Source organism: Ruditapes philippinarum, unplaced genomic scaffold, assembly GCF_026571515.1.
Source record: "Ruditapes philippinarum isolate M1 unplaced genomic scaffold, ASM2657151v2 ctg941_1_1_1_1, whole genome shotgun sequence".
Taxonomy (NCBI): Eukaryota; Metazoa; Mollusca; class Bivalvia; order Venerida; family Veneridae; genus Ruditapes; species Ruditapes philippinarum.
This window is the reverse complement of record NW_026862330.1, coordinates 139,934-161,246: the sequence shown is the minus strand read 5'-3', so window position 1 is coordinate 161,246 and position 21,313 is coordinate 139,934. Positions and strand designations below refer to the sequence as shown.

At 33.3% G+C, this 21,313-nt stretch overlaps 1 protein-coding gene across 1 annotated transcript; it reads right to left on the bottom strand.

Moving 5' to 3' along the window:
• Positions 1 to 207: 207 nt before the first annotated feature.
• On the bottom strand, positions 208 to 19,650 carry LOC132718683 (speckle targeted PIP5K1A-regulated poly(A) polymerase-like). The gene is made up of 19 exons (XM_060702398.1): positions 19,389 to 19,650; positions 14,783 to 14,973; positions 14,061 to 14,174; positions 13,141 to 13,264; positions 12,674 to 12,843; positions 11,685 to 11,799; positions 10,948 to 11,060; positions 10,235 to 10,476; positions 8,462 to 8,555; positions 7,585 to 7,720; positions 6,937 to 7,029; positions 6,168 to 6,313; positions 5,469 to 5,630; positions 4,763 to 4,894; positions 4,124 to 4,243; positions 3,375 to 3,487; positions 2,439 to 2,633; positions 1,401 to 1,629; positions 208 to 501 (listed from the first exon to the last, which is right to left on the bottom strand). The coding sequence occupies exons 1-19, from the start codon at positions 19,441 to 19,443 to the stop codon at positions 232 to 234; spliced, it is 2,814 nt and encodes a 937-aa protein (XP_060558381.1). The 5' UTR covers positions 19,444 to 19,650; the 3' UTR covers positions 208 to 231.
• Between the last annotated feature and the right edge of the window lie 1,663 nt (positions 19,651 to 21,313).

The following is a 21,313-nucleotide window of genomic DNA, read 5'->3' as shown; positions in this document are numbered from 1 at the left end:
CAAAATGACATATAATTTCAGTTTCTGTGGCACAATGGTTTAACTGTTAAAGAATTAAATTTAAACAAAATTAAACACAAAGGTACACACATTTTCTCCAAATAATGTTTCTTTTTCAATGCAAGTATTTACAGCAACTATGTAACTCAACCATAGGTACTATGTCCCTCTTAATTGAAATATTTTTTACTCAAGTACAGGTATTACTCAAGTTCAAGTACACTGTCCCTCTTAATTGAAATATTTTTCAATCATTTTGTAAAGGTACATCTTCGTGAACTGGAAGAATGTATTGAAATCCCTCGAGCCTTCCTTGCAGTCCATTTCTACCCTCACACTTGTTGCGTTGCCATCAATCACGGACTGCATGTAGCAGTAAAAGCCAACCACTGGATGGGCCAACGGTGCACGATCATTCTGCCAGATGGCGTTAGAAATCAACTTCTCCATGGGGATATTTTCCTCTGTCCTGCCCTCCTCATTAACAAGGTAGTTTTTTGCCTAAACAAACAGTCAACAGTTTTCATTAAAGTTTAATGTCTTTTTAAACTTTTAAACAAAAATACATGGCAAATTACTTTTAAAGCTGCATGCCTCCAGATAAGCCAAAATATTTCAAGAAAATAAAATTTGAGAAAAAATGTGTTGAGGTTTTATGAAAAGTAAAAATACTAAAGATAAAAGTTATAATTTCCATGTTATTTGCGATTGATGGCCAATTTTTCAGTAATTTCATCATATTTCTACTGTTTTACTAACGCAGTAAGGGTTAATTTTGCATATTTTGTCCTCTTTTTTGTAATTTACACTGGCTTTTGAAATGTGCATATTATTTTCTCTGTCAGCTTAATAATATTTTACTTTTGAATACATTTTCAAAATTTTCATAAACATTAGCAGGAATATGAAGGTGTGCTGCTTTAAAAATAGATGTCATCACTAGTCTGGTACACCAATTTCTTTAGCATTTAAGTGACAAATTTCTTTGTACATTACAGTAATTTACAAAAATAATAAGTTCACATGGCAATTAAACCAAACTATATGAAGAACCAGAGATGAAGTTATACCTGAACTGGTGCTGTATGCAAACATATTTTTAAGTAAAAGTAGAACCATTACATTTAACAAAATAAGCTGCGAAAAGAATCTTATAACTATTCGTATAGTGCTTTAAAATCTTTGAAAGTTCAGCTAGTTAGGATTAATAAATGTTCAACTCCAGATCAACTTTTATATTAAACAGTATAACCAGACTTAATAATGTTAGCTGCTAAATTTTAGCTTTTTACATTGAAAACCCCTAAAAACATACAACTGACAGTTCCAGATACAAAGTGGGACAAGTCCATTAGAAACATTTAAGAGGGTACTAAGACATTCTGCAGATTTAAACAAACCTTCTTCCTCCTTGCCCAGGTCATACACCAAGCCCTCATGTAATGCTGGTAGTCCACCTCCGCATCGCAATCTCGCTTGTACCGGAGTTCCGGCTCGTCCGGCTTGTACTCGATTATCTCCTCTCCGTCGTCCGAATCTTCAATCATGTCGTCAAGGTTCAGTTCAAACTTTCTATTGCCTCTAAACTTCTTTGGTGGTTCTATCTTGATGTCAAATATGCTGATTGGCCTAGAGTAATGTAATAATTCATAGTGTCAATAATAAATAATTCAACAAACTAAAGTTGGTCAATAGAAATTTTATGGCAAATTAAAGATAATTCATTAATTCACTTACATGATTTCCAAGTGAGATAAAAAATTAAATACAATGTATAAATTTCTGATTGTGATTAAAAAACACACCATGTGACTTGCATGTTGCCCCTGTGTATAATCAAAATTTTTAATAGTTTGACTACATTTTCAGGTTTTTTTTATCCATTATCTTTATATTTTTCATTTTTTTAATTGTATTTTAGTTAAACAATGCAAGTTATTTGGCTTCATTTGACCAACAAGACATCAATCTTATCTTTGCATTGATTTAGGCTTGAACAGACACAGTGTAAAACCACTATCGCCTGAAGTCAGCTGGAAAACTTCCTCTTATGAAAGACAGAATATACAAAACAATTGGTTTTATGTTTAAATAGCATATTTTATTAACATCAAAATACACAAACATTAATATGCAATCTCTTTTGCATAAAAATCCTTCTTTCTAACAGAAAATACCATCTTATGTATGAATACTTTACATTTTGAACAAATATAAATAGTTCTTGAGGCACATTCAGTAACCCTTAAGCATGCTGGCAGCATACTACCTATGTGACTGTAATGTCAGATCATGGTTTACACGGTAGCAATACAGCGAGTACCTACTTTAAAATCTACCATAAAAACAATGAATGGTTTTGCCCAGATTGAAAAAGGGCAAGCCCATTTAAGATATTTAAAGAATTAGGTGTGTGCCAAAATTATATAAGAACTGACCTTGGCCTTTTCTCACTGCTTTTGTCAGTTGACTCGGATGTTCCAGCCTCAGTTTCAGACCCTTCTTTACCCTTGGCCTCAGCTTCAGCCTCTGTCGCAGCCTCTTCTGCTTTCTTTTTTAACTCTTCTTCCTCTCTCTTTAGTTTCTCTTCAAGTTCTTTCCTTTTCTCCATCCTACGTAGTCTACGCCGCTCACTGATAATATATTTAATTCCTGTTACTTTTGTTTGATTGTTACTTTCTACAACAACATTGTTAAATCTCTGACTGCAAACAAGATCTTCGATATCTGCCTATGTGACCAGTACAGATTCAGATGAGCTTACATACAAGACGTATTACAACTGAAGGCATGCATGAAGTGCTTTGATATTGAAATTTATTTTCTCAAGAAGTAGCATTCCGAAATTCAAATCAAAGGAAGTCATAGACAAAAGTTCAGCAAGACATATATTAATTATTTTTCTGAAGACAGTTTGCAATTTTGATTCCTCTTCATTAAATCAAGAGGCATTATACACTATTCTACAATCTAATAGATGTGTGTTCTGCATGTAAGATCAAAACATTTTAGCCGCATCACGACAAAACCAACGTAATCGGTTTGCGACCAGCATGGATCCAGACCAGCCTGCGCATCCGCACAGTCTGATCAGGATCCATACTGTTTGTGATCAGTTTCTTTACTTGCAATATTTCACATGAATCGTAACAGATTTACTTTAGTAAATCGCCAAACTGTTAATCAGTCTAGTATATTGACTTTTTATAAAAATAATTTAAAACACTAAGCTGGTTAAAATTTATTAGTATGTTTTTACAAAATTAAATTGGTCGTGCAGCTGTGCTATTCTGATCAATATAATTTTGTAAATACATACTAATAAACTTTAACCTATACTAAAATTGCATGCAAAATAAATATAAAGTGTTTACAGGATTTCTTTATTTCGTTTGTCCGCAAATTCTTTCTTTGCCATCTCTTCTTTCATCCTCTGACGAATTTCTTCCGTCGCCTCGGGCAGATCCTCGATTGTCAACATTAACACCTGTAAAAGTAACATCATTGTTCCATTTTACATTTTGAAACTTACGAAAAAGACTTAGAAAATTGTGTATATTAGTTACTTTAGTTTATACAAATTTATTTTATTTTGTGTTGGAAGCTATAAGCTTATTGAAACACTCTCAAATCTGTGAACAGCCATGGCAACAATAAATTGGTGAAAAAAACTTACACTTGCTATGATTAAGTATATTGGATATTAATCAGAAATTGTGAAAAACGAAAATCTTTCACACTCCCTAGCACCACCTTAAGGATTACACACCATAATAGATTCTCTAAATTAAGAATCATTTGGTTTGCTTCTGACTTTTTCCTTACTATATAGTAAGCCTGTAGTCCACGGGTAACATGTTTGTTAAGAATATGAGAAGTTTGGGTCATTAACATATACAACATTACTGTTAACCCATGACAAAAATAGAGATAAATGTTTATCATCTACTCACTGTAGAATCAACTATTACAAAGAAGTTACATCTAAAGTATACCTTACAATTAACATATAAATACACTGGATTTTTCATCTAGATTTAAACTCTAAAACTTTTGGTAAGTGTGGGGGGGCCTTATTCTGCATACGTTTAACAAATATTTATAAAATGATACTTGTAATTACCTCTTTGATGATTCTAAGGATGAAGTCACACATCTTTTTACACCACTCTACTCTGTAATTTTCCCCTTTCTGTAACTGCTTCAACAACTTGCTGGACATCTGAGTAGGTTTCAGCTCAACCTAAAATAGTATCCCCCTTTTAGACATATTGCAAATACTTAATGTGGCAGTGTTGATAGTTTACACGCCGAATCACGCCTGTAAGCCGTATTAAATTTACCAGAGCACAGTTCAGCCACTGCTTCGTTCCTGGATTAAGGTGTGATGTTTACCAGTATTAACTGCCTTCACTATAGACTAAATGTGTTTCAATGTCAAATTTTTATAAAAACCTCATATAAATTTTGTACCCTTTATTTCTTTGCATTATTTCAGGCACAAGCAGGCACCTGAGTAGCACCACGAACATTCTGTAAGCTAGGTGGATAGCTTCTTCACATGAAAGAATCAAACGTCCCTGGCAGGATTTGAACCACAGCGATGAGGGGCAAGAGGTCAGTGACCTTAACCGCTGGGCCACAGACTGCGCATGTGGTGTGATCGATATATAACCTTGATCCTTGTAGCAATTGCTAACCATGTTATCATTAATATAGTAAAAACTTATACATATACACACTGATCATATTAAGAACTAACCTCAAACTCGTACTCTCCAGCTTCACGTGCAGGCATACGACCTTTCTCTAAAATAGTTTCTTGTTTCTCCTGGTCTTCTTGTAGAATTATGTCTGGTACTTCATTATTCAACAAGTGGATCAAATCTCCTCCCTGTACATATATATATACAGTCAAATAGTAGACTAGATGTGTAATGGTTCATCAATACATTGTGGCATTGCAATATACTTTGCTCATATTTGCAACAAATAAAATACAAGATTTGCAATAACTTGTATTGCAATATATTTATAATAGACTTTCAAACATTCCCCAAGATGGCTTTTCATATATTTCCACAGAATAACACTATCTTTATCCGATTGCGCATTTATTATTTAAAAAATTTCTGTATATGAAATTGTTTGAAATACATGTAATATGATAGGAGTATATCAGAATACTAGTATTCAGATTATATCGAAAGTACCGAACCAATAAAGTTTCTGTCCCCTTGTATCATACCATTTGGGTGTAATAATAATTTTCAAAGAGTATTTCATAAATAATTTTCTTACACAAAGCAAATAATCAACAATTATTTCATGTTCAGTGGTTACTGAAGACACATTCACTGAAATCATGTCTCAAAAATACAATTAAACTATATCCAAGAACACCAGCATATCCACTATATTTAAATACTGATTTTTCCAAGTTGTATACAGTTGACTGAACTACTTACCCCAGAGGGTGTGGTCATAGAGAAGCCCTCATTGCCCCACACTGATGTCTTTATGGCGGCAATTCTCAACTCTCGTACAATCTTATCTCTCATCTTCTCGTTCACATTCTGGGTGATGTTATGATTTAAAACAAATGGATCTTGCATGTTCATAGCGGATGCCTGTAGTATAACAACAAAACAGTATTGACCCTCTGAATGTTATGATACCAGTATAACACTGTTCATATTTTGAAATTGAAAACCCCACAAATATACAGAAAGTTTATGGGCAGGTTCAAAGCAGGTTTAACCTATTATACATAAAGCATGGCAAAGGCTGAAATATAATTTTTGATATAGAGGTAAATTTACTCCAAACTGTAAGAGGACAACCAAATTTACATTATACCATAACAATGTTTGTTGTTAAAATGGAATTTTAGTCTTAAACTCATTTCATTTTTAAAACACCTCATTGGTTCAAAAAGAACCTCAGCTATCCTGGTATTATTTCAGGCATACACATGTGCCCAGGTAGAACCACCAACCTTCCCTAAACTAGCGAAGTAGTCTATTCACATAAAAAAAACATCCAAAGTTCCCTGGCAGGAATTCAAACCCACAGAAGAGATAGTCAAGAGATTATCAAGGTCAACCACTCAACCAGTACAGCACCAGAGATTTATTACAAAACTTGTTTGTATAATATGCACCTACCTTAAAGCTCCTAATTCTTCCATCCTGCATATTATCTTTCTCAAAGAACATTGTGAATGGAAGCTCTGAGGCCGATCTTGTTACCAGAACGTTGTCTTCAAAGTTGAATGCGCTCCAATACGAGAAAAATCCTGACAGAAGCTCGGCTGAAAAATGTCAAATTATTTACACTCTGAGCACTAGCTACCAAAATAACAGGCATATGCATAAGTATAGTATCCAAACAGGTGTAAAATGAACTATGTGTAACATTTACATAACCAACAACAACAAAAATATTGAAGATTCTTTTTATTCTAAGTAAAAACAGATGGGTATCAAACAACATTTATTTTTTCAAATTCTGACATTAGAAAGACAGCAACAAACTCTTTGTCATACAGCAAACTTCCTCCATAATATTTACCTGACAACGTGGTTTAGAAATCATATCCTCTTGTAACTTTCTTTGGGTGGTTAGGTTTTAAATTGTATCAACACAGTATAGGTCATATAGCGACTTTCCAGCTTTACTGGTGGAAGAAGACCTCAGGTGCTCTTACATGCATTATTTCTGGCACAAGCAACCACAATCAAACAACCTCAACAACTCGGCCACGAATGCCTCTATATCCTCTTGCAAACAAAAATAATTTCACATCTCTAGTGTATAAACATTATTTGTATTGACACTTCCCCTTACTCACACAAATATATAAGCTCAACCATTCAGATATGTATTGTGTAGCAGGTACCGTAAATATTATGAAAAAAAATACGAAAAAGTTACCTGCAGATTGGGCATTGTTAGACTGTGGAATGATCTGCCAGTCCATGGCAAATGTACAGTCCCATCCTTCTATCTTTGTACGTGCTGAAGTTCCTACATTAATTTATAAACATATTTTTAATCATATACCTGCACTTCTTATTTTCAATTTAAATTCTTACCATTTAAACTACTTCTTTTAGTTCATATCTTTTTTCTAATAAGCTGATCTGATGGAGGAAGACTCTAATTTTTTTATATTGGGTTTTATGTCACACAAACACAGTAAAACCACAGATGTTCCTTTAAACTAGCTGGATAGCTTTCTCATATAAAAGAATCTAAAGGTGGTTGCCCGGCCCAACACCTACAGCAGTGACAGGCAAGTCGTTTGAAGCGGACGACCATAACCACTTGGCCCCTGAGTTATTTCAGGCCTAAGTATTAAATTTTGTACCAACTTTAATAGAACAACTGACCTTCTGTTTCCTAGCTGGATAGCTTCTTCAATACATGATTAAATACAAACGTACAAAGTTCATTGTATAATTTTAAACTACAGCAGTGAGCTACCCATTATTGAACTACCTGAAACACTGAACCACAGCCAATATTCTATTTATTCATAAATTATTCATGGGAAATACACTATGAAAAACATTAACATACCATGAAGTTGTGACAGTTTCTCAATGGTTGGTAGGACTGGGGGATCCAAGTTCTGCAGGTAGTTTAATACCATCAAGGTGAGAGCGTAGTTGGACAACTTTGTACTAGCCTTCTGATTACCAGCCAGTCCCTTAACCTATATAAACACATAGCCGGTCACATAATTCGTAAAGACAATGTTATCTCGTACAAATAATTTATTAAAACAAAGGAAAGTACTTGTATGCGATGAATCAATATTGACACAATCTTAACGGAAATTGAACTATTTTTGAAAATTTTAACAAAATCAAGACTTTTAAAACAATAGGTTTACAATATGGAGATATTTCACTATAACTCTATGCTTATATGGTTAAAAGAAGTTTTTACAATGAATGGCATACTGTGAAAGGCATATGTCATATATCACATTGAAATATTATACATAAGATCACATTTTATGCATGCAACAGTACCAATGTTTTTCTCACTAAATTAGGAAGAGGCCTTAGCCCCATGACTTTGGGAAGAATTATCGCTAAATTTGCTAATATTGGATGTAGAAAAGCTAATGTAAGTAAAGATTTTTGGTAAAACTTCATGATTTTAAAGTAAAATTTTCCCTAAAAATGATGAATGATTTTGTCCAGATTGCAAGATGGACAATTCCACTGTAGACGTTTAGCGTGGTATTATAACAGTTAGGAAAGTCAGGATGCTTTATTTTTTCTCTAAAACATACAAAAATATTTTTCCCTAAAACAGACAAAAATCTTAAAAACTGCCTTTAACTTACTAAATGAAGATTTTATAATAATGATTCTTGTTGATGAAATATAAACTTTTGTTGATGAAACAAGCTAAATAAAGGTACGTTTTTTTGTTTTATTCTTACCTTTCCCCAGTACCGTATAGCATACACAAGTAGTCTAACTCTACTATTAAGTACACTAAACAGGTATAGTAACTTTGTATTCTGAAGGGCCAATCTGTTTGAAGAGAGAAGACATCATACATTGTTAACAAATATACAATACAGGGCAACATAGGCATACAGCAAGGAGATCCTTTATGTCCCTACTTCTTTTCTTAATCATGTCTAAATGATATACAACAGAATATCCGGTTTCAATCTAAAAACTGTTTAATTAGTACAATGATTAAAACAAAAGTCAGGTCCATTTTATACCTTAATGTGGAACATTAAGGAAGGTATGTTTTAAAGTATGCCATAGCTGCCTGTACGAAAGGAGCTGCTCAGAAGTTGAGGCCCCACACCTCTGCACCACAAATATAACACTTCAAATACAACTGAGCGCTTCATCAAGAGAATTATTTTAAATTAAACATGTCAGAATTAGTTTGCAATATCATTCCTTCCTTCTAAACATCTACAGTCCAGTTTTCAGATGAGCCAAGACAAATACATTTAATTCCATACGCCAAGAAACAGGTTTTAAATGAAAAATAATGGTTGTGTTCAAAATGACGTGACCTACACAATTTTGATCATGTCATGTAAAGGTACATTTAAACAAAATATTAAAGTATTTTAAAATCATTTCATTATTTCATCATAGTGTAAAATTAACTTTATAAAACTACTATATACATTTATCTGTAAGAAAATTTAATCAGAAATGGGGCAAAGGTTGAAGGTCTAACAATAGACAAAGCGCCCAGGTACTAAGTGTGTAATATATGAAATTTTCTGACTTATACCTAATAATTCAGAATTCAAATCACAAGCATTAAATTGGTATAAGCCATTAAATTTCAATATTGATTTTAATTTTGCAATATCCAAATATAAACTTTATAAAGACCAGTAAAGACATGGGCATTTTTTATGTGGTGCATCAGTGAATAAATAAGATGGTGACTAGTGCATTCTCCAGTTTTCATGGATAGGTCACATAGTCATATAAATACAAAAATACTGAAATATTGTCATGTTAAGTACAAAGTCTAACTTGTTACATAAATGCCATCTTGTATAAATTACACCCTCTTCTTGTGATAATGGAAATTCAAAGATTGCTATGTCATTTAGCATCCTATGTTATTATAGTTAACATATTACAAACACTTACATAATAATGTTTAAATAAGTAAAAACTGGTAAACAATCTAACACTAAATTGAATATTTTCCAGTGGAATTTAATCAGGCTACCAAAAATTTGATTCTCCCCCTTTGTAACATTATCTTCCATTGAACAACAATATTTGTATATATTTGTTTGATTATCCCCCTTTGTCAACAGTTTAGTGCCAGGCCTGCCTGCACATCTGTACATTCTGACCAGGCTCTACACTAATGTCTTACTTACTTCAAACTTTCATCTTAATATCCCCAAAATTGATAATAGAGTGTCCAAAAATAAAGACTTGGTCCGAGGTTATAAAGAAATTCTCTCAGCTCAAACTCAAATCTCAGGTATTTGATTGGTCAGAAACTGCCACAAGGATGTACACTGACCAATGAAGACCCTGAGATTTGAGACAGAGCCTGGGAAATAAATTTTATAATCTCGGGGCTTGGGCAAGTCCATTTAATAAATTCAACTACATAAAGAGTTCAGACTTGCGTCCAAGTATCTAAGGTCAGCTGACACCACACTTTAACCAAGGGGTTTCCAGGACTATTGAACACATGTCTCACTTACTTGTTATTTACTGACAGATCACACTTGACGTCACAGTTAGTGTATTTAAAGCGGACAAGGGGACACCTGCTGCTGGGGATGACCTGTACGTCGAGTATTCCCTCCAGATGGTCCATCAATATACGCGAGATCAATTTACACTGATCTGTCATTCCCATCTTATCAAGATCAGACGGTACAAGGGGACCCCATTCCTTGTCCTTCAGAAACCTGAAGTCTCTCACAAATGGCAACTTTATTGGCTGTAAATTAAAGATAAAGATATTAATTACACAGAGTATTTTAATATCAAATGCATGACAATACAATATATAGCTAATACAATATATAGCTGACAAGTATTTTAAGACCCAATATGCCTTAGAAATGCTTCTATTTTTATATTTCATTTTATTATTTTATATGTTCCAAAAAGTTACTCATTGGCCAAATACCAAAACCATCTTTTTCTTTTCTAGCTTTTCAGCAATAAGTACAGTGAGTTTTTTTGTATGGAAGTGAAAATACTACTTGGTTTACATTTTGTTTCTTTTATAACAAATAATTTCACTTTTAACTTTTTTTAGGTGATCAGTATGTTCGAGATGACCTAAAATGCATTGAAGACAGTCTTTTTGGCCTACAGCTGCCTCTAAATGACAAGATTAAAATCATCAAAAGCTTTTAAATGTTTGCATGCTTTTGAAGGCTTATTTAGGGCAAACTATAGATACCTCTTGTTCCCAAGTCTTGCTATGCATCGTACTAAGATCAAGGAAAATGTCCATGTCACATCCACTCAATCCAAAACCATTCACAGACGATCCAAACTGGTTCACCGTGCAGCCTATATTCAATAAATTATCAAAATCTGCATTACTTATTATTTCTTGGTTGATTATTGAACACCACATTGATTTTATCATTTAGCTTTACAGTGTTTTCATTTTTATCTGAGGCAACAGAGGTGCAAACAAAACAACCCATTTGGCCAAGGGTCATGAAGGATATTTTAATCTACAGACTGAAAATGAAACAAATTTTAACAGCATTTGAACTAATGATATGCTTCGTCAATCTGTTAATAATTAAAATCCTGGCAATATGCACAGAAGATGAAGAGTCCATCTCAATATATGTATCAAATTAGTATAACAATAACCTGAATGAGATATTGCAACTGTGTTAAGCATAAAGGTATTGACCAGACTGTTCAAAATTGAAAATATAACTTTTTTTTACATGCGTAGAGCCACCAATGTTCTGTAAGCTAGTTGGATAGCTTTCTCACATGTAGGATTCAACAACACTTGCCCAGCTCGAAACTACAGAGATGAGAGGCAAAAAGTTTTGATGTCAACGACCATAACCTTCCTTCCAAAGCTCTTGATTAAATTTTACAAAAAATTAATTATACAGGCTTGAAGCTGTTTTGTTTATCCATTACTATTTTCAACATGTCAAGACATACCTGGGAAAAATTTTCCAAGACAGGTCTGTAACTTCTCACAGAGCTGGAACTTGGTCTGAGCCTCTTCGGCAGTCACCTGGAGATTCTGGCACAGCCATTCTAGCTGGTTCTGAACCTGTTTAGGAAATAGTAACATCATCAGTAACTTCATTATCTTAAAATACTTAATAGCGGGAAAAAAAACATCTATTATTTCACTATAATTTACCTTTTCCAAGTTGAGGTTTAACTTCTTGTACACATTTCATTATTTTCAGTATTTTGTATGGAAGTAAAAATACTACTTTGTTTACATTTTGCTACATTTATGACTTGAACATTCTCTAAAACTATTATTTTAATGTATGTGCCCTTTCTACAGAAATAAGAATTTATTTGTTTGTGAGGAATAATGGGCCTTTAAAGATTTATATTACACTATATGTGAAGCTTCGGACAACTGATGTTTTTCACATAGCAATTATTACTTCCCCAGGCAGCCATTTATAGGGTCATTCCCAGTATATTATATGCCTTAGTAAGTTAAAATAAAAATCTCTCATTATTCTATCATCAAACGACTTCATGAACAGTGATCAAAATCTTTTACATATTAGTGCTATACTACTATTTCCTTTCATATGTATAAAAGAATTTGATATTCACCTTGATTTGCTGTTTATATTGATTTTTTTATATATATTTTCAATTATCTGATATAAAATATCAGGGCCTTTTACCCTTCTATAGCAGGGTCATTTAAGAGCAGCTTCTTCAAAGAAAAATTCTATAAAATCATGCAGCTTTCCCCCAAAATTGAACTGACATCAAATTTTTTATTTCCCTTTAACAAAAATAATTTCTAAAAAAAAATTAGGTGAAGGCCTGCTTCCCAAGCCTGTGAAAAAAAAACCTGAATTATATTGACCCCCAAAATGGCTGCCACTTTTGACAGGGGAGGTAAATATTGAAAAATTGGGAACTATCTTTTAACAACTATCTATACTTACGCCTTTAACTTTCATAAGTTTTTCAATCAGCTCTTCATGGTAATATTGTTCTATCTGTTCCTCAACGTTCAATTTCTTTTTCTTACTGCCTCCCGGCCCCTGATCCAAACCCTGATCATAGGCCTGGTACCCAGCACCACCCATGTACCCCATATTATAACCTCCACGACCTAAACAATATGAAATTTTCAGGTACATCAACGTAAACAAGCTTCAAAATAAAAAACATTTAAAATAATCTAATCTTTGACAATAATTCTACATGTATGTGTGTTACTTTCAAAAGACAGGTTAACGTTTATTGAATTTCATTAGGAATCTGACGTAACACTGATACTGCTCATATGGCAACTTTCGATTTAATAATTTTTTCAATAATTAAAATAAAACTGTACTCCGCTCCAGCTCAAAATAATCTTATCTTTATTTTGATAAATGTAATTTATATGCTATATAATTATATATACCAGGGCCGGGTCCAGGCCCGGGACCTCCTCTCCCTCTGTTCATTGGTCCCATTCCCAGCTCACGACCACCTTGAAACTGCTGGTACCCATATTGAAATTTGTTTGAAGCTGGCTGGCCGGGAACCTTTCAAATCATATACAATACAATCACAAATAGATTCTGACGTATCAAGCAATTTGCAGCAAACAAGTTGCATTAAAATTGTTCTAAAGCATGACATGTATATCAATGATTTTAACAATCTTTAGCACACACAACCTCTGTTGAGCAACCCCCTAAAGGAGAGATGTTGCTGTTGAGAGAGGTGATTGCTCTACAGAGGTTAAATTTATTGTAATGTCTTACTTTGGTATACTGTTGTTAAGAGGTTATTGCTCTAGCCTCTACAGAGGGCCTCAAATTTGCCCGATTGAAATTAATTGTTTACTTTTTGAAGAGAAATTTCAGATAGATCTGTAATTTGCAGATATAACGATAGTAGTAATGATATATGCAGTTCTGACATACATGTACAAATGCAAGTTAGCAAAACTTGAACTCTTAATGTTTCATCTGTTATCATCAAATTAATATTTCACATCAACCAAAGTCGTCTTTTCAAATGATTTTCCATGAAATGACTGACATTATACAGCAAAAATTCCTCAGATGTTCAAGTATGCTAAAAATTATTAAAAGAAATCAAACAAACTTACTAAATTACTTTTTAACTTTCAAAGGCATCAGAAAATTTTAAACAGCAGGAGGATGTAATATATATAGCGTAAAAAACACCTGTCAATGCAGGTTTTAATTTAAAAGGGGATTTTACAACCTCATTATCTCTGTTGAGCAAAGCATATACCATGAATTTGAAATCCTAACCAGCTATAAAGATTCATAAAGATTGATATAACAACTGACTAGTGCATAAGTATACCTCGATTTCTCGTGCTTTTACTATCAGGTTCTGACTGTTCAACTTGTGATTTGTCTGCTGTAACACATAATCTGCGGTATCCGCACTACTAAACTCTATGATAGCAAAAATATTCTGAAATACAATAGTTTGTTATGAAAGGTTTGGTTTGTAGTCATAAATAAATAAATATGCTTTATTGTTTACTAAAAATGCTTTATTATCTTACATTATCACCAATACAAATGACATTGAGGTAACTTGTTAAACTAAACAAAGACAGTTCAATCAAGCATAGATAATAAAATATTGCATGATCAGTAATTTCAGTATAATGTGTATAACCTAAATTCACAAGCACTGCTTTTTATACTTTATATGGGAAGTTCAGTAGCATTGTGTCATACACTTACAGTAAATTCATTACATATGGGGGCGTCCGTGGCCGAGTGGTAAAGGACGTTGACTTCAAACCACTTGCCCCTCACCACTGTGGGTTCGAATCCTGACAGGGACTTGGATTCTTTCATGTGAGGAAGCTATCCAGCTAGCTTACGGAACGTCGGTGGTTCTACTCAGATGCCCGTTTGTGCCTGAAATAAATGCACGGACGGGCATCTGAGGTCTTCCTTCACCAGTAAAGCTGGAACGTCGCGATATGACCTATACTGTGTTGATGTGACGTAAAACCTAAATCAAACAAATCATTACATATATGAAAATGATACAACAATAATACACACCTTTGGAGGAACTATTGAAACCTTGGTCACACGTCCAAATTGAGCAAAATATTGCCAGAGTTCCTGTTCTGTAGTTCCCATTGGAAAATTTCGAACAAACACACTCAATCTGGCTGTCTCTTTCTTCTTGTCCCAGAACAGTAGAGCATTTTGATGTTTTTTTCCTTGTATATGCCATTTCATAGAATTAACTGTAAAACAAATTTTAGTCATTGGCAACTTGATTTTCAAAACAGCTGGTCTGTCTACCCATTTTGTTTTTCTCAGTGATGAAAGGGGAAGCCCTCATAAGTTGAACAAATATGAATAGTTGGGAATGACATTTTAATGTAAATCAATGATAATTGGTGAGGTATTACGATAAAGGAATAATCGCAACTTTTCAGCTAAAGATTTATGTTCTGGGCCGTAACATACTCCCCAGTCCCCTGCTATTTTTAAATCAGTCCTCGAATTTCACAGAGTTACAGAGCAATGTGAATTTAACTATGAGCTATAATATTTGGCTATATTCACAGCCCCACGTTGGGCGCCAAATGTCACAGGGCGAGAAAAATGTGCAGCCTGACCGGGACTTGAACCCGGGACCCTCGGAATACCGTACCGCGGCTCTACCGACTGAGCTAATCCAGCCGCTTACACATCTTCTCCCTTAAATAGTGAACAGCTCTGATCTATGACATTAAGAATAATTGTCGATATGTTCCGATTAAAATCGAAACTGGATGAAATACTGAATGACATCTTTTAAACTAAAATTGTAAAACAAGTTATAAACAAAATTTTTATATCTGACATTCCTGTTTGTAGGGCTTTTTTTTATATGTGGTAGTCAAAGGGCGAGAGATTTTTTAGCAGACTTCCCAATTCATAGGCTTTGCATCACAGGGGATTCTGTCATTTTTTTTCCTTTCCCACTATATATATAATATAACAAGGCATACAACTCAAAATTGCTCAATTTATGAAAAAGTAATTACAACGCAGTATACAACAGTTTTTTTCTTCTGATTATTGGACATTGATGAGAGAACGGATAATTTCAAAAAACAAGAGCTGTCTGTAGGACAGCAGCTCGACTATTCTAAGTGCTTGATAGTAAAAGAGCCTTGACAATGTTAAATTTTTTAAGTTTACAAAAGGGCTAATTTTTTTTATAAATTCTTGTTATAGGCCTTAGAGAGAGTCTAATTAAACAGTATTGCAGAGTTATGCAATTTTGCAAACTGATGTACATTGTTACTATAAAAAAGTATTTTAATTTTCAATTGAATATCTCAAGCAATAATTGAGATATTTGACTTTACAAAAAAACTTTAACCAAAATTTCTAAGTTCCAAAGGGGCAAAATTCTGTCAATATTGTAGGCAGAGTTATCCAACTTGTCAATCTGATGTACCTTGTTACTATAAATAAGTATTGTAAGTTTCAATTGAATATCTCAAGCAATAATTGAGATATTTGACTTTACAAAAAACTTTAACCTAAATTTCTAAGTTAAAAAGGGGCATAATTCTGTCAATATTGTAGGCAGAGTTATCCAACTTGTCAATCTGATGTACCTTGTTACTATAAATAAGTATTGTAAGTTTCAATTGAATATCTCAAGCAATAATTGAGATATTTGACTTTACAAAAAACTTTAACCAAAATTTCTAAGTTAAAAAGGGGCATAATTCTGTCAATATTGTAGGCAGAGTTATCAAACTTGCCTATCTGATGTACCTTGTTACTATAAATAAGTATTGTAAGTTTCAATTGAATATCTCAAGTAATAATTGAGATATTTGACTTTACAAAAAACTTTAACCAACGCAGACGCTGACGCGGACGTTGACGCCGACGCCGCGGCGACTACAATAGCTCTCATACTCTTCGAAAAGTCGAGCTAAAAATGACTCACTTTGTTACATGGACAAGATATTATTAAAAATAACCTTTCATGTTTCATTTTTACACACGTTCGTAAAATTTCGGTTTGTAAAATTACACGTGTAAAACGACATCTTATGCAAACGTATGCTCATATAAGAAAGTTTAATCATGTAATAGGTTAAATATCAATTATCCACCACCATCAATGATGCAATCATTAACTTCTGGTACAAATTATTGTAACAATTTATGTTTGTTTTGATAATTTCTATCCTCGGCTTCCATTTTGATGTTGCCCGTATGTTCCAATGCGTAAATCCAACTTCTGTTAGTAACTGTCAATTTCATTGGCTAATGAATAATAATAATCCGGATAATAACGGCATATAGCCGCGACGAATAGCGGTTTTTCCATCAGCCAATGAAAATACTAAGAACATAAACACACCTGCAAAATGGACGACAACTTGACAGCCAATGTAAATATTGAAATGTTAGCTATTTCCTGCAATGTTACAGGTTTTAATGAAGTGCTTGTAGTAAAACTTGGGTAATGACTCATTCATATATCATCGTGGGAAAATTTTTACTAGGGAGAATTTACCTTGACCTCAAAAACATTAACACAAATCATGCTGTGTAAACATGTAAGAGCCTTCAAAACTATTTTTAATGTAAAACTTACCTTTTTCCTTATTCCCAAATATCTATAACTTTCAAAATCCATTTTTTATGCAAAATTGTCTGAATTTCAAAAAAATAAAAGTTTGTCTGCCTCATAGTAACTTTCCATATATGGAATTACCCGCCACCTATCAAAAAATAAGGCCAAGCATATTTTTATTGTTAAATTTTCAGTCCTGTATTTTTAATACTTTTTTTTTAAATTTAAGCTTAACCCACAGTGTCAATGAAGAAAATCTTCAGACTTTATTCCCAAACATCACTGATAAAATTGCTAACAAATTTGTTGGGAAGATGGTGTATCCGTCCTCGGGGCATTTAAAATGTATTGTGTGCCAAAAAAACACATTAAAGAGACAGGAGTTTTGGCAAAGTTGACCCAGAAAATTTTGTTATGGGCTCAGCACCTTTGTTTAGTCAGCTTGAAGAGGCTTATCTAGTTAAAAAATTTCAGACTATGTCTGATTATGGGTATAGATACACATGCCAAGAAGTATTTATATTGCAGCAGAATAATTATGCTCTTCTCCTAGGCAAAAGGAACAAGTCTCATCCTATGTTTACTGTATTTAAACACAATTGAAGCAAAAATTTAAATGAAACCCCTTCTTCATCACCGATTGTTTTCATATTATCAATTTAATTTTACTTTGCAACACATTTTCTTTTGTAAATAATGTTGGTAAATGTTCTATAGTGTGGGACATGTCAGTCTCTAACCACCAGAAACATTTCATTCAACAAAAAAGTATAATTCAATTTTCAATGTTTAGGTAGCACCTAATTTCATATTACTGTTAATCTGTTAAATGTGTTAGAACAGTTATTTTTAATTAAATGCTCACTTTGGACCAAGTAGTGACCAAAACCAAACTTAGATGTGGCCTTATTGTACTTTTTTGCAAAGAACTATGGGATTACGTCACATCCACGAATGGCGGGAAGTGAAACAAAATGGCCGCCTCCATTGATAAATGTAAACAAAAGGTGACATTGACCCTTGTTGAAGATTATACATGTGAAATATTCGTGAGAATTATGAGGAAATAAATTTTTTTAGCAGGTAAGTGACGTATTTTTTCTACTTGTTGACCTTTTATTGTTTGATACGCCGGAGAATGCTTAGCGTCGTGGATTTACGGTAGTCGAGGATATTAACTTCTAGTTCTACAATTACTTTGATGGAATACTGGTTGGAGAGATAACTCCGACACTAAATCACATAATTTTTGCAATATTTTAATTATCTTCCAGTATATTTTAAATATTGAACCACCTAAACAAAGTTCAGTTCAAAGACTTTACATTACACTACAAAAATTATGTATGGAAATGGAATCTGGTACTTCTTTAAGGTCTTGAATGAGGTATACAAAACATAGTCTTTTTACCCCACAACAGTAGATAAAGTCGACACTTAAATTTTTAAGTAAAAAAAGACTGGAAAATCAGCATCAATAATTTATCTTTACATCTTATATGGTTTATCTATTTTTTGTAAATATTTAAACAATTTTTTAACAATCTTTCCCAAGTCAGTGGCCTGTGGTCAATACATTTCTAACTACCTTATTGTAATTTAGTAAAAAGAACGTTTTGAAGCAGTTTTTGCCTACAAAAAGTTTAGGTTATTTGAAAAACATTAAAAAGTTTACCAAATTATAATAAAGCATCACATTCTGTCCTGTTCCTATACTATTAGGTGATCATGTGCTTGTTTGTTGAAAAACAAAGCTATAACAATTATACTTATCAAGTGTCGGGGTTATCTATGCGTCGGAGTTATCTCTCTGACCAGTAGAGGATATTTTATACAGTTTACACGTGTGAATGCATTTTACGAGCCCGTGCTGGTAGTGCGAGGCCACAACTTGTATCCCTTGTTTATATTATATATATATAGATTTAATAAAAAAAATGACAGATTTCCCTGTGCTTTGCAGTGGTCATTTTTTGCAATAAAAGTTAACACCCCAAAACAATTTAGATTCCAAAAATAATCAAATAAACCACCTTCAACAAAGTTTATAACTTAATTAAGACTTACAATTTGGTAGTTGCGCATTGCACACCTCACAATGTAAAGCGCCCTGTTGATTCATTTTCTAAACTGTTCACTGAACAGCTGAAATTTTCAGTCACGTGCGATTGTGAAAATGGCTTGCTTTTTGTTTGTTTTAACAGCTGTCAGTGCGAGGTTAATAACAAATTCTTAATTTGATTATCTGAAATCAAAGAATCAAGTTTTTCCTTTTCTTATTTGCAACTAAAAACGTTACAAAATTATTTTCCTGGACGCCGATGTTACTGATTTACGCCGCCATCTTGATATCAATAAAGCCCCGTCGAATTATTTCAGGAAGCGTTGTCAGCACGGTAAGGATTCGTCGTCTTCCGAGAAAGGAATCGATAAAGATCACCAAAAGAACGTCAAAACCGGCAAAGTTGAAAAATTATTTGATTTTTATAGATAGTTTATACATTAAGAAAAAAATGTAGTAAAACAAGTTAGAAAGTCCACAGCTGCCTATATAATCCTACTGTATTATTATTTTAAATAGAACCTTATTTTGATCCACCTTAATACAAGGATAAAAAATTTGGACCAACTTGTTCCCAATTTTTGGATCAGATTTGATCGTCATTCTTTATGAACACCAACTTTGATCTTGACCCGAAAACTGATCCAAAAACTTGATATTGATTCAAAATATAAGGACCAGAAATGTTTGTGAACTTGTCCTAACTGTCTTAGTTTGAGTCTACTTGTAAGAATTCTAAATGTAGTGATTCAATGAAATGGTGATAGTGTGACACTTGTAACTATTAAAATTTTAGAAATTTAGTATTTCCACATGTTGGCAGCCATGTTGTTCGTATGAATTCATTGAGTTGTTGACTAAATAAATCGATCGTGCTGTCATAATTAATGAGCTTTCAAAATATTGATATTAATTCTGGCAAGTATTTTTAAATAAATAATGCCACATTCAATGATTGCATTGTGTCTTAATTTGTCGCTTTCGATAAAACTAAAACAAATATAATCGCTTTGTGGAATCTTGATCTAGTCAGTTTTGTTTTCAAAATTCAATCCCCCCAGATACCCCTACCCCAAGTTATAATAATTTTATAGGAAACTCAAAGGCCCGTCTGCACGGCACAGCTGAAAATGTTTCACTGTTTTGATTTGATTTGAGTACAATGTATGTTCATGAACATCAGTGACACAGCCACCGTCCACGCACCCCTAGAACCGTCTAAAGCAGAGTTCAACATTTCAATAGGACCTAGACGTTTATAAATATCCGTAAATGTAACCATACGAAGGTGATCATGGAACCTTCAAAGTGACACTTTCATGCCATGTCATGTAAAGCGGTGTATGGTTTACAGCGGGGTGTGATCTACAGGTAAAATAATGTGTGTACTGTTTAAACGAGACAACAATTGCAGATACATCTAGTAAAATGAAATTTCGAATCCAATCAGAGACTATGGATTCGTGAAACACGTATCCAGCTATTTTACGGAACATCAGTGGTTCTCATCAGGTGCCCGCTCGTGCCTGAAATAATGCACGGAGGGATACTTCAGGTCTTCCTTTACCAGTAAACCTAGAAAGTCGCCATATGACCATTATAATTTTGGTGCAAGTTTGAACCCAACAAAATCCAAATAAAACATAAGCAGACTCTATATCCTGTATGATGGAGACAGATCAATTTTTATAACGTTTAAATAATGGCTTTAGAGCATACCTAGATGTTTGTAATTTGAAAAAAGAATTAAGCGCTAAATGTGAAATAATGTGTTATAAATGTAGCAAAATGTAAACAAAAAAGTATTTTGACTTCCATACAATTAAAGTACTAAATCACTATATCTGTACTAATTGCCAAAAAAGTAACAGAAGAAAAAGATGGTAAAGGTAATGGTTCAAAAGCTAAGCTTTTTGGAAACTTTAAAATT